The sequence below is a fragment of the Prunus persica genome, chromosome G6 (assembly GCF_000346465.2).
Source record: "Prunus persica cultivar Lovell chromosome G6, Prunus_persica_NCBIv2, whole genome shotgun sequence".
Taxonomy (NCBI): Eukaryota; Viridiplantae; Streptophyta; class Magnoliopsida; order Rosales; family Rosaceae; genus Prunus; species Prunus persica.
In genome coordinates, this window is record NC_034014.1 from 25696826 (window position 1) to 25710791 (window position 13966).

The window sequence follows — 13966 nt, forward strand, 5'->3', positions numbered from 1 at the left end:
AACAAAACCAGGAGAAGGAGCAGGCCCTCCTCAAATTGTTACTGTTTTTTCTCCAGAATGTATATGCCAAAGAAAGAATTCAGGGAACACAGTCTCTGCAAATTCCTCAGGCTTCAAACTTACCTTCTTCCCCAATGAGCCAATTTTGTTTAAGACTAGAAGCAGCAGCAAAAGGGAAAAAAAAAAAGATTAATCAAAGAAATGGGAAAAAAAACACTGAAATTGTTGTTATTTGAGTAATTGAAGAAGCAAGGTACTCACAGGAAGAAAAAAAATTAAAGGAACATTTCAAAGTGCTTTCTTCTTCTTTTTTTAATCCCACCAACCAACAAGAATGCATAGGCATGTGTGGTTTTACACAACAAATGCAGCAGTAGCAGCAAAATGAACAACATGAACTTAAAACCGAAAGAACAAACACCTTATGGTTATGAACACCCTCTCATTCATTCATTCATTTTCAATACAATCGCAGCACACTTCTGGCAATGGAATGAGCATGGCTGGACCTGGTTTTCCCAGCTCCACTTCTCCAGCTGCTCCTCATCGGCGTCAAGTAAAACCTCAACAGTCCATTGTCAATGTGGTTCGGTGAATACCTCGCACTCCGATTTCTTTCCAGCACGAACTGATCGTCCTTCTTCTTCCTTCCAGCATTCCCATTTGCCTCAACAGCAGCAGCAGCAGCAGCAGCAGCAACAGCAGCACCATTGCTATAGTTCTTCCTCATGCTCCCAAAAGATCCACCAACTCCACCAAACCCATGAGAGCTATTTCTCCAACTAGCACTGCTATTGCTCCTCATGATCTTGGGATTGAAACCCTTTGCTTCCCCGTTCCTCTCACCACCTCTGAGTTCCGGCCACGACTCTGAAAACGACCTCTCAACCCCATTTGATCTAACACTACTATACCTATCTTCATCCTCCTCTTTGTTCCCACCCCTCCTGTGTATAAAACTCCATATATTCCAAGCCTTGCTCCACCTCCTTGACTTTTTACACCCTTTATTTCTCTCCCCATTGACACCCACCGACCCCGAATCTCCGCCCCGAAAGGAGGACATTTCGAAGGTTTCCGAGCAGTCGTCCCGGAGAGAATTCGAGTTGTAAAAGTCCCTCAAATCTCTATTATCAGGAACGGTCGTGGGCGACACCTTGGCATTCGAAACCGACTTCATCTCATCGATCTCCGCCACCACGGCCGCCGCAGTCTTCCGAATGGAGTTGGACCGGTCAAGGCTCTTCCTCCGCCGCGACGACGAGTCCGAATAGTAGTCCCGGGTTTGGGCTGACCCGCCCGGAACCGTCTCCTCTTCAATCGAATTCATGGGCGGCTCCTCCACCGGAATCTGAGCGTCGCATCTCGAGACATGGACCACCGGAGCGTCCTCCACCACCGAGACCATCGTGGGCATTCTCGGAAATGTCCTTCCGATGAGGTACCCGTCCCACGAAGCCCGAGGCTCGTCGAAGGAGTATCTCGGGTCGTCGAACGACATCCGCCCCGCATCGAGCGAGAACCTCGGATCCGTGTCGCAGGAGCGCCGGCCGAAGCCGTAATCGGCGATCTCCGACTGGGTTTCTCTGAACTGTCGCCCGATTGGCTTCTCCACCGGCAATGTAGCCGATCCGCCGCCGTTTCGACGCTTCTTCAGCTTCTGCTTCTGCCTCCATTTCTGCAATTTTTTGCTGAACACCGAAGCTGCTGACCAGAAGCTACCTGCAATCTCTTTCAGGTCCCTCTTCTTGGTTTGAGAATCGAGATCTATGTGGTCTTTCATGGGCTTCAAGTCTTCTACTTCAAATAGTTCCGGTTCTGGTGGTGGTTGAAATTGCTCTTCTTCTTCCTCCTCCTCTAAGATTTCTGGAACTCTGTCTTCAATCACATTTGCGACATTGGGTTCCTCAGATATTTCAATTCGGTCGCCGTCGTCGTCGCTGCTCTGGTTTTCGTCGTCTTCCTCTTCCTCTTCCTCCTTGGACTCTAACACAGGACCCCGAAAGCTGGAAGAGGACCCGCCTAAGTTCCTGGTCTCGACCTCAACCTCAGTGGGTGGTTGTGGTTCCTTCTTGTTGGGGTTCCGGCCGTCGTCCTGGTGAAAGAGTGTCCAGAGAGTGTTCCGAACCCTAACGTCGCAGGACTTTCTCTGTGGCTCAAACACACCAGAGAAGCCCTCGTTTTTAGAGGCAGAGAAGGATTTGGTTCGCCGGAGCTCAGGAAAAAAGGAGGTGGGTCGGGTTTTGGTGGAGGAGGCCCCACCACCGCCAATGGGGGGCTTGAAAATGGCCTTAAGGGCAGCAGCGGCAGTGGAGGAAGTAGGGGGTTTGCGAGAAGTGGAAGAGGAAGAGGAAGAAGGGTCCAAAACGGCAAGCCGTTCGCAGAGGCATGAGGGGCAGAATCCAGTGAAGTGCTCTTCTGGGTGGCGGTCGCAGGAGGTGGAGGGTCGGTTGGGCTGAGGCGGCTGCGGCGGATGTAGTGGTGGCGGTGGTGCTGCTGCTTCTGCGCTGGGATTCATAACCGGTGGTGGTGCTCTGTGTTGTTGCCCACTCTGCTGCTGCTGCTCATGTTATGAGAGTGAAGAAGAAGAAGAAGAGTGAGTGTGTGGACTATGAGAGCTACTGTTTCTGTTTGGCTCCCAACGGACAGTGAGTGAGAGAGAGAGAGAGATGAGATTGTGAAGCACAAAGGGGAAAATAAATGAAATGAATTGAAAATGTTTGATAATATGCCCCACACACTTACTCACTCACTCACTCACCGTCTGCTATTTCTCTCTGTGTTTCTGTTTGCCCATTGTGGGGTTTTCTTTTTTCTTTTTTTTTTGGGTTCTTTTTTGGGGTTTGCTTTATTATTTCTGTATTTTCTTTTTCTTTTTCTTTTTATCTGGGGGCACTCGCTGGTGAAAAGACAATTTTCTGCCTACAGGTACCTACTGAATCCTTAATCGAGGTCAGTAAATAGGCCCCTCTAGAGGCTCTGTTTGGGGAAGTGGGTTGTTTAACTTGTTTTGGATGCCATTGGAACGCTACTACGGTTTCTATTTCAGGCTTACATGTTTTAAGTTGTGAACCTGCTCACAATGCATTATTTCAGAACCATTTATTTATGGGTGGTAGTTGATCAGGACAGTGAGTTCGGTTTTTTGGACTCAATTTCAAATCTCATGTCTGTAAATTAACTTAATGTAAATTATCGCCTGTATTAAAAAAAATTATTTATTTATGCATATGAGGTTTAAGCAAGTTGATTAAGACTGTGAGCTCCCTCCTTACAACAAGTTCGAATTCCTTTATTTTAGTAAATTAGATTAATCTAGTATAAGTTACAAGGGTTTTTAATATATTTAAGTAAGATTTTTGTGACAAAAGAGTTGCATGTCAAGATTCTGAATTTCACTTTCCTCGTACCGGAAGACCTTAATATCAAATATTATTTCATGATATATACATTGGTGGCAATATCTATCTAGTTTGTTGAACTGGAAATTCTTCACTCAGTTGGTACTTGGTACTAAATTAACAGGAACAACAACTGTGGAATATGGCACCCTCCAGCCAAAAAGAAATAGTGCATCCAGTATTCTATGGCTAAATATAAAATTAAGGTACCCTCTCTCTGTGTTTGACTTTAAATACCATAGCAAATACCCAAGTTGGCACAAATCACTTCCTAATTAAGTGGGATTAGCAAGAGCCATGCATTGCAAGAGAGTTTCATTAGCAAAAGCAGGGGATGAGGTGCCCAAATTGCTTAGCTTTTTGGCTTTTTTTTTTTGTTTATAATTTGGGAGGGTACTTTGGATTTTCAAAGATTCCTGTCGAGAGAGAAAAAGCAAAAGCGAACCACGCCATCACTATGGGGGAGGAGAGAGAGAGAGAGAGAGAGGTTTTGGAGCTGCTGCTGCTGCTGTTGCTGTGCTGTTTCTCTCTTTCTCACATTTCGCTTTCTTTCCTTCTTTCTTTCTCTCTTTCTTTTCTTTCTTTCTTTTCCTCCTTTTTCTTTTTCCTGTTCTGGGTTCTTTTTGTTTTTCGGCTTTCTTTCTTTTTTTCCCTCCCAAATAGCTCCCATCGTATTCTCTGCTCATGCATTTGCTTTGCTATTTGGCATTTGCTTTGCTTTGCTTTCCCACTTTACATCTATTTATTTTGTAAACAACAAAAACAAAATGATGGCTTGCACTCTCCAAACACTAAATTTCAAAACCCTATAGATCAATTGTCACACTCTCGCACATAGACACAAAGAGACAGATTCAGACTCCACCAGAACAAAAATGTCAAAACAGAAATAAGGAAGTATTTCTCCAAATCGAGGCCGTTCCGGCTCTATCTAAGCTTTTGGCCACATTATTGATGAGAGCATATATACATTTTATCATCTAGCAATCAGAATATGACATCCTATGTTATGTTGGTGTGACCTTTACCCAAAATCAGAAAATCTTTCTCCATTTGGTCATGGAAATGGGGACTTAAGCTAGGGCTGGCTTTAGCTTGGCCTGCCTTTATATAAGGTAAAAGGGTGGTGCGTGATGCATTTGATGCGTGCCCTGCCTCTCTGCCTCCTGCAGCATGCAGCAGCATCCTGCATACATAGATTCTTTCTCTGAGACTCTCCATCAAACACAAAAATGGAATCACTCGAGAAGATGGTGAAAGCCATCGGTTCCCCTTCCATTTTCTCCAAAAGGGCAATCTGCTTTTTTCCAATAATTTAGCTGTGATTTAAACATATCATAAAACTTCCAAAATCTTTTTATAATATATGTTCTTTTAGGCAAATGCACGAACACTTTGGTCACCTAATTTGTTTTGCACCAAGACAAAGTTTGTACGAACTGTGAAAATATTTATATAAATAAAACTTATCATGAAAACTGAAATTTATTTACTTGTCCTCCCTCAAAAGCTCACATGAGCTGCTTTACAGAACCCCATTGATCCAACACACAGTACTGTATGGCCATGTTCTATTGGGTGAGCAGAGTGTACTCGGGCTGTGGTTTATAGTGGGGCTTGGAAAAGAAAAAAGAAAAGACCCGAAATGAAGGTTGATTGTTGATTGACGCGATCATACATGCTTGTGAAAAAAGGGAAGAGGAAAAAACAAGGTTTTACACTGGTACACAAACTGATATCATTTCAAATTTATCTTGTGACTTATTTTAATTTGTACTTAGTAAAATGTTAAGCTATCTTATTTACATGAGCGTACGTGTGACTAAACGTCTGACCTAAGCATTGTTCGAATTATTTCATTAATTATGTTCATTCTTGTCTCAACACATTATTTAAACTCATAATTTTATCAATGTAAACATTTATTTCACGATGTAATTAAGTCTAGCAATAAAATAGTACCTTTTTTTTTTGGTGAAAGTAAAACATTACCCTTCAAAATGCTTTTATACTAACATGTTTACTTAGCAAGAATAAGAGACATGAATTGAAAAACTTAGATAGAGAAATTAGAAAATTGAATCAACTACACAATTGATCCTATTCTTAATTTTGATGGTATTTGATTGCGGATTGTAACATGAAATTTATATAATTTTTTATTCTTATGTGTTAGTATAGTAAATGCAGGGAAAGTCATAATTTAGAATGAATACAATACCCATTTGTTAGTAAATACAGATAAAAACAGAAATTGAAATCACGTCAGTATCTATTTCTGATAAGTAAATATTAGTATGTGAGTTCTTAAGAAGATGATTGAGTTAAGAGTTGAGAGACCCCACAACACCGCTGAGTCACGAGAGATGACCCGCCGGCTGAATGGAGAGCCCATCCAGGAGCAGACCTACCTCTCAATCGGTTGCACATCACGGGGTCCCATTAAACACACTCTTACTCATGTCACATGGGATATGAATATCTGCAAGAAATTTTGTTATCCAGAGATCCACAGAGAGAGAAACACAGAGAGATTTGATTTGGTGGTGGTGTTGTGGCCCTTGTGGATTGGTGGTCTTTGCCACAGTGGTGGGGGATTTTTCAGATTTAGGGGGCAAGGCAAATATTTTGTATAGTCTATAGTGTTTTAGTGTGAGAGTATTTTTTGTGTGCATGGAATGAGGCGTAAAGTGTTGGCCTGTCCTCTCGACCTTTACCTTTTTCCTTTTATAATAAAGTAAGTATATAGAAATAAATAAAAACTATGTAATTAACAAAAAGAAATATTTATATGCTCAGCTGAAATGGGTTCATGGATTTGTCTCTCTCTCTCTCTCTCATTCCTAGGGTTTGTCTTTCTAGGGTTTTGTTTGTTTGTTTGGTTGGTTGGTAGAGTGTAGATTTCAGATAAATTCCCTTATGATATCCAATGTGGATGGTTAGCTTATAGATAGTGGGGAGGGGAGAGATAAAGAACATAGATTTAATTTGGGACAAAAATTCCCTTGTTGTGAGCATGCATGCAGGGGCCCTCTCCCTGCCTAGTTTCTGTGATTTTATTGGCCAATTTCCAAATTTTGTTTCCACTAAGCAACATACATATGGTGGCCAATTTTTTCAATATGGCTTTTTCTTTGATTGGGATGTGTATACTTGTGTGTTTTCTTTGTTTGTTGCTGCTGCTGATGCTTCGTGTTTCCCAATTGTGACAGTCCACCATAGTCCCCACAAAATATTTGTTCATAAATAAGACTAGTTTGACAATAAGCTAGCCTGTCTTTCTCAACTCAATCATTTTAAGGTATATTGGGTTGCTTCAATTATGCGGGAGGGTACTATCAAATGTACCATTTCTTAATTGTGTTGTCCTCCACAATATAGCCTACACATGGAATAACATAATTATTTATAATAAAAAAGGCGAGTAAATTGTCTTTCAAAATTGAGATCCAGCTTGTGTCTACAGAAAATTTATACTCTCGTAAAAATAAATACTCTCTATCACCCGAATATCACTTTATTTGTTATTTGTGGACCAGAGTTTTCCCATCCCTTTTGTTTAGTGTGAAATGATTGTATGATCCTACCAAGGCTAGCAATTCCAATATCAATTGATAATGCATGGCACTAAGTAAATTATTGTATTTGTTGCAACTTGTATTTGTACGGATCTACACCTACTAGCATGCAGTTGCACTACTTTATTAAATTGTGTGACATATTGACATGCAAAGGATCTTATTACAACTGTTGGAGCATGCAAGCGAAGATTAGGATGGATGATGATGATGTTAACACTTTTGGATCTGAATTCTCAAGGAGGCCAAAAAAAAAATAGGTTTGTTTTTCTGTTGTTTTGTGAAGAACTGAAGATTCTACATAGTCAGAGTACTAGTTTTGTCTCCCCGAAGGCCGATGCTTTATGCAGTGACATTGAGCTTTCTTTCCCTTCCTTTCTTTATAATTTTGTCATTTTCTATATCAAAACATCTACACACTCTTTTTTTTTTTAATAATTTGTTTTTTGGTTGAAAAATTCTATAGACTGAATTCTATACACATACCGACAATATGTACACCATTGATTATTATAAACGAAATAAGAGGGAAATAATGCATCTCCTTATATGATGTCATAAATTATTATTCCTATATATCCAATTAACTAGGAATGAAAAGACTCTGTCCCTCTATCATCATTCCTAAATTAATTATTGACATTAAAATAAAAAAATTATCATATTTTATGTTAAGAATCGGTTGAGAATTTGTAATCTTAGTTATTAAGTCGTATAAATGAATGACTGAGATTATAATTTCGAAACTAATCCTTAACACAAATTTTAATTGGAGAAACTTCCGTTAAGTTATATCTCACACTTCAATCATTCTAGGTATACATAGAGAAGGGGAGATGTGAAATGATAAGAAAGGGTTACATGCATGTAAGAAACATGCTCATCGCCAAGAAAAGCTCACCTTTCTCATTGAATCATAATTATTAATAATTTCCAAACGGATTACAGCTCTGCTAGCTACTCGAATAATGCAAAGATAAACATGCGCACCCATAGATTCCACTAATTTCGCGGAAGCCATTATATCCATCCAATTATGCTGTCTTTTTATACATCCCTACATCAAAATATTCTTACTTTACAATAAGCAACAAAATTATCACCATCCTAAACTAAATCGAAATTTTTATTCTTTTTTTTTTTTTTATATAATTTTTTTTTGCATAAACGACATTCTATTTTAATTTAATCTAAACTACGAAGTAGGGAATTCGAACTCGATGAATGAGGAACACATCTGCTCTAACCATTAGAATGTTCATATTTTATATTTTATTTTACCTCATTAATAGTAGAGTCCAAAACTCCTTAGTTAAAGAAGATGTCACGTTGCTACATTTAATTGTGGAAAAATTAAAAAAGGGGAAAAGTATGATCATGATTACAAAGGGAAAATGAACGCAAAAGGACAATCTAATTGAGAGTCCTTTACCCCACACGCATACACAGCACATACAAATCAGAGGCTTTTGATTTTCCCCAATTTAATAGTAATAATAATAAATAAAAAATGTGTATAGTATGATCATCATCCACTTTAAACAAAGCCTCCATATTGGACCCAACATGCCTCCTACCCTAAACTTCATTCACATTTTGCTCCATAATCATGGACTCCACATAGCATATATTAATATATAAATATTCTCAGAACATTTGCATGATCAATATCCCCATTTGTGCCGCTAATCACTCCACATGGCATCTTTTCAACCGAAAGATCTTGAATGAACGGTCCACTAATTGCCCCTTTATTTTTATTTTTATTTTTTCATTTTCTTTTGGATTTCTCTAATAGGTATTTAATTTTCCTAATTTTAATTCAGGTTTATGTCTCCATGGTCCCTAATCCAAGCCTAAGGGCTCATTCTTAGCGAATAAAATGATCATGATTAGGCTAATTTGAAACAATTAGGGTAGAGAGATGAGGTGAGGTAGGCCTTGATGGTGGCAATTTGCAATTGCAATTGATCCTATCATATAGCCTCCCAAAAAAGAAGTATATGATTATACAAGTAGAGTGAAGGAATCCCAAGAAAGAATGCAGAGTTTGGCATGTTACTAAAGCAAGACAAAGGCAAAGAAAGAAAGAAGCACACAACACAACAGACCAGACCAAGAGGCCAATTTCTAGGCACACCCCGTAGGGATTTACAAATATTCCAAACATATCTTTAGGTGTGTGATGCTATTACATGTGTTTTTTTCGAGAGCTATGCTGTTTTGCTGCCAAAGCCTTGAAATTGACACACAAATAAAGGGAGGTTTGCCCTATTGTTTACTATAAAACTGCATGAAAATCATCAGCAGAAATGTTTTTCTTTTCAAAGGTGGAGATAGAGGGGAAAGAAAGAAAAGAGAGTCTTTGCTTTCTTGCCCTTTCTCTTTTTTAATGATAAAGTAGAGAGAGATAGGATGAAGAAGTATGCTTGGAAAGGATGTGCTTAAAAGAAAAGGAGTTCACACAAGAAAGATACCAATTTTTCTAAATTTCTTTTTAGGGATGAACCCGATCATGTCTACACTACAAGAAAAACTTCCTACTCCCGTTGCATTGTCTCATTCTTTCTATTTCTTCTTACACCTATTGCACTGTCCCCTTCTTCCTATCTTTCTCTCCGCATCATGGCCACATTACGAGAAAAACTTCCCTACCCTCATTGCATTGTCTCCTTATTCCTATCTCTTCTTAGTCCCGTTGCATTGCCCCCTTATTGAAGAGAGAGAAAAAAAAAGAAAGGAACAATGCAACGGGGTAGGGAAGTTTTTATCCTACACTACACACTTCTTCAAGACTTCAAGTCAATTTGTTGTTTTGGGCTGTACAGACTACTTGAATTTGTAGGTTGGGCTTTCATTGTTTGGCCTTCTCCAACCCAAGAGGCCAAATTCAAAATATCTCAAATTTTAGTCCAATTCATCTCCCAACCTTAGAAAAGTAAGGGGCTAAAATTTGGAAAAACCCAAACTTGCTGTAAATATGCCTGGATTGGAAAACTTTTTGGTGAGCCCACTCAAGGCTAACGCAGCCCATGTGCAAGGAGGAATCAATGGGGCGCCATGTGTCGTGCTGCCGATGCTGCAAAAGCTGTCGCGCATTGGTGTCGCAATACTTTTTTTTATTTTTATTCCAACAATAATTCAAACCAACGATCCATATTAAATACAAGCTATTATTTTAACAGTAAAAAAAAAAAGAGCCAATGGTTGAAATTTAAATTCAACGGTTAAAATAAAAATTTAAATTAATCTAAATCATATCAAATCCCAAAACTCACTCCAAACTCTATAAATACCCACCTATTTCTCAAATAAAATTATATTTATGAAATTTCAATTTTTTTTGATCAAATTGTTCAAAAATAAATAAATTATGAAGTTATTTAAAAAGATTATAAAGAAAAATTATCTATGAAAAACAAATAGACTTAAACTATTCTTAAACAATTTAATAAAGTTGCAGACTTAAAATTTGAGTCTAAAAGGTTGAAAGAAAAAACAGTTTGAGTTCGGATAAAACCCAAATAGTTATTTTTTAGAGGAATGAAATTTGAGTTTATGACCAAATGGGTTGGAGAAGGCCTTAAAAGACCTTTCTTCTCTTCAAAGATAGAATAAATGAAAACAAACCCTTTATTGATGCGTGCATATGGGCTTTAATGTTTGATGGTTTGACCCAATATTAATGAATCAAGAAAAAAATTAGATCCACCAAGTTGGGCCTGTCTGCCTCAGCATTTGAGTTTCCACCCAGTTTAGAATCCCGACCCATGACCCGACCCAGAAAAATTCGTCACTATAGTTTTGTTTCTCCCGCTTCTCACCCATTTTCAGACTTTCAAGCCGCCGAAAATTTTAGTCCGATCAAAGCTCCCTATAACATGCCGTAACAATGAGACATAGAAACCACACAAATTTGCGTCTTTGCCATTGCCATGGTCGACTTCCCCAAATCTCTATCTCCGAAGCGAGTTCTGAAGCTCCTCCAAGCCGAAAAGAACCCGCACTCCGCCCTTGCTCTGCTCGACTCAGCGAGTCGCCACCCGAACTACAACCATTCGCCCGACGTCTTCCACCACATCCTCCGCCGCCTCCTCGACCCGAAACTTGTGGCCCACGTCGACCGGGTCGTCGAGCTGATTCGGACCCAGAAATGCAAGTGCCCCGAGGACGTGGCATTGACTGTGATCAAAGCCTATGCGAAAAACTCAATGCCCGATAAAGCTTTGGCTGTGTTTCAACAAATGGAAGAGATTTTTGGGTGCGCACCTGGTATAAGGTCGTACAATTCGCTGCTCAATGCTTTCATTGAGTCCAACCAGTGGGAACGAGCTGAGAAGTTTTTTGCTTATTTTGAAACGGTGGGTTTGTCGCCGAATTTGCAGACTTATAATATTTTGATCAAGATTTCGTGTAAGAAGAAGCAGTTTGAGAAGGCCAAAGCGTTGCTAAGTTGGATGTGGGAAAAGGGTTTGAAGCCTGATGTGTTTAGTTATGGGACTTTGATCAATGGGCTCGCGAAAAGTGGGAACTTGTGTGATGCTTTGGAGGTGTTTGATGAAATGGTTGAAAGAGGGGTTAGTCCTGATGTGATGTGCTATAATATTTTGATTGATGGCTTTTTCAGGAAAGGCGATAGTGTGAATGCTAATGAGATTTGGGATAGGCTGGTAAGGGACTCAGAGGTTTATCCTAATGTTGTTACTTATAATGTTATGATCGATGGTTTATGCAAATGTGGGAAGTTCGATGAGGGTTTGGAAATATGGAATAGGATGAAGAAAAATGACAGAGGGCCTGATTTGTTTACTTGTAGTTCTTTGATTCAAAGGTTAAGTGAAGCAGGGAATGTAGATGGAGCTGAGAGAGTTTATAAAGAGATGGTTGGGAAAGGGCTATCACCGGATGTGGTTGTCTATAATGCAATGCTCAATGGGTTCTGTCTAGCTGGGAAGGTCAAAGAGTGCTTTGAGTTGCGGGAGGTGATGGAGAAGCACGGTTGTCATAATGTTGTGAGTTATAACATATTCATTAGAGGGTTGTTTGAAAACGGGAAGGTCGAAGAAGCAATTTCTGTCTGGGAACTAATGCATGAGAAGGGTTGTGTTGCAGATTCCACAACCTATGGAGTATTAATCCACGGACTGTGTAAGAATGGGTACTTGAACAAAGCTTTATGGATTTTAAAAGAGGGAGAAAATACAAGAGCTGACCTAGATGCCTTTGCTTATTCCTCAATGATTAATTGGTTATGCAAGGAAGGGAAACTAGATGAAGCAGCCAGGCTAGTTGGTCAGATGGATAAGTGTGGCTATGAACCAAATTCTCATGTTTGCAATGCATTGATATATGGGTTTATCCGAGCTTCCAAACTTGAAGATGCCATTTTCTTTTTTAGGGGAATGCGTACAAAATTTTGCTCTCCAAATGTCATCTCCTACAATACTCTCATAAATGGATTATGCAAAGCAAAAAGATTTAGTGACGCATATGTGTTTGTGAGGGAAATGCTGGAAGAAGGATGGAAGCCGGATGTGATCACATATAGCTTGTTAATGGATGGCCTTTGTCAAGACAGGAAGATTGACATGGCCCTCAACTTGTGGCATCAAGCTCTTGACAAGGGATCTGAGCCTGATGTAACTATGCATAACATTATAATTCATGGGCTTTGCTCTGCGGGCAAAGCTGAAGATGCTTTGCAGCTTTATTTTCAGATGGGGCGTTGGAACTGTGTTCCAAATCTTGTGACCTACAACACCTTGATGGAGGGGTTTTACAAAATTAGAGACTGTGAAAAGGCATCAGAAATTTGGGCCCGCATTTTTAAAGACGGGCTACAACCAGATATCATCTCCTATAATGTTACACTCAAAGGGTTTTGTTCATGCAGCAGAATATCAGATGCCATTAGGTTTTTAGAAAAGGCTTTGCATCTTGGAATTCTTCCAACTTCCATAACGTGGTACATACTTGTTAGGGCAGTGCTCAACAATGAGGCCACTTAGTACTCTTCTTGGGTATAAAGTAGCATGGAAATAATTCATCCCATGCATTGCTTCATCTGGTATTGTACGAGGAGTCTCTTTTCAGATTTTGTTTGGCAATATGCACAACGAAATATTCTTCACGCTGAACATGCTTTTCTTTTGAAAGTGACATAAGGTATGAATGAATTGTATACTGTCTATATTTGTTTCTTGGGTGTGTTGCATACTCATTAATAGCTGTTCCCTGGTGCAGGTTGGATGCTGAGTTCTTTTATTGATCAGGTCACTATTTGGCAGAAGTGTGAGTTTTCCAGAATTTGGATTGCCAATCTTGCTCACCAGATTTTATTGTCTATAGCCAATCAGTTCTCAAATCTGGGTCTATATGCATTTTATTGCAGAGTAGTGGGTTTAAGAACATATAGAAGCTCATGTCGAAAAAATTATTAATTAAAAAATCGTGAAGCATGTCTGGCATGAATTATAATAATTAAAAGTTCATGAAGCATCATATATGGTAACTCAGTGCCATAGTTTTTGGTGATTGCAGTAATATCACCAAGATCACCTTTTGATGATGCAAAAGCAAAGTGGCTTGATGTATCAAACCCAAGCTGTGAGATTTACTTGGGGTTATTTATCATGCTACATGTGTGCAGATGACAGTAGCGCAGGTCCTGATGCAGTTTGGATGCCAATTTCTTTTATGCATGCTGGATGAGACGTCAAGTCAGCATTTGGTACAAGTGTGACTTTCACACAATCTGTATCAACAACCTTCCTCACCAGACTTTAATGTCTGTAGCCAATCAGTTCTCAATTATGGGTTTTTTTTTTTTTGGGGTCGAATCTCAATTATGGGTTAACATGCATTTAGTTGTACACTACTGGGTTTAATTTAAGAACATGTAGAAGGTCATATAGAAAACCATATTAATTAAAAAATCTGAAGGCGTGCTTGGCATGATCCATTGTAACTAAAAGTTCATGAAGCATC

The 13966-nt window shown here is 39.4% G+C and overlaps 2 protein-coding genes across 3 annotated transcripts; one reads left to right on the forward strand and one right to left on the reverse strand.

Annotated features, from left to right (window-relative positions):
* On the reverse strand, positions 204–3217 carry LOC18772432 (UPF0503 protein At3g09070, chloroplastic). Its single transcript, XM_007207985.2, has one exon. It carries the CDS (start codon positions 2516–2518, stop codon positions 461–463), a length of 2058 nt encoding a protein of 685 aa, XP_007208047.1. The 5' UTR covers positions 2519–3217; the 3' UTR covers positions 204–460.
* LOC18774934 (pentatricopeptide repeat-containing protein At3g09060) lies at positions 10828–13838 on the forward strand. 2 transcript variants are annotated; one of them, XM_020565522.1, is made up of 3 exons: positions 10828–13144; positions 13223–13270; positions 13629–13838. In XM_020565522.1, exon 1 carries the CDS (start codon positions 10915–10917, stop codon positions 12985–12987), a length of 2073 nt encoding a protein of 690 aa, XP_020421111.1. In that variant the 5' UTR covers positions 10828–10914; the 3' UTR covers positions 12988–13144; positions 13223–13270; positions 13629–13838. The 2 variants fall into 2 exon arrangements, with proteins under 2 accessions (XP_020421111.1, XP_007204966.1); XM_007204904.2 differs by having other exon boundaries at positions 13223–13838.

What these genes read in the sequence shown, in the direction of transcription:
- LOC18774934 (XM_007204904.2), top strand. Translation starts at nt 10,915, where the DNA reads ATGGTCGACTTCCCCAAATCTCTATCTCCGAAGCGAGTTCTGAAGCTC.
- LOC18772432 (XM_007207985.2), bottom strand. Translation starts at nt 2,518, where the DNA reads ATGAATCCCAGCGCAGAAGCAGCAGCACCACCGCCACCACTACATCCG.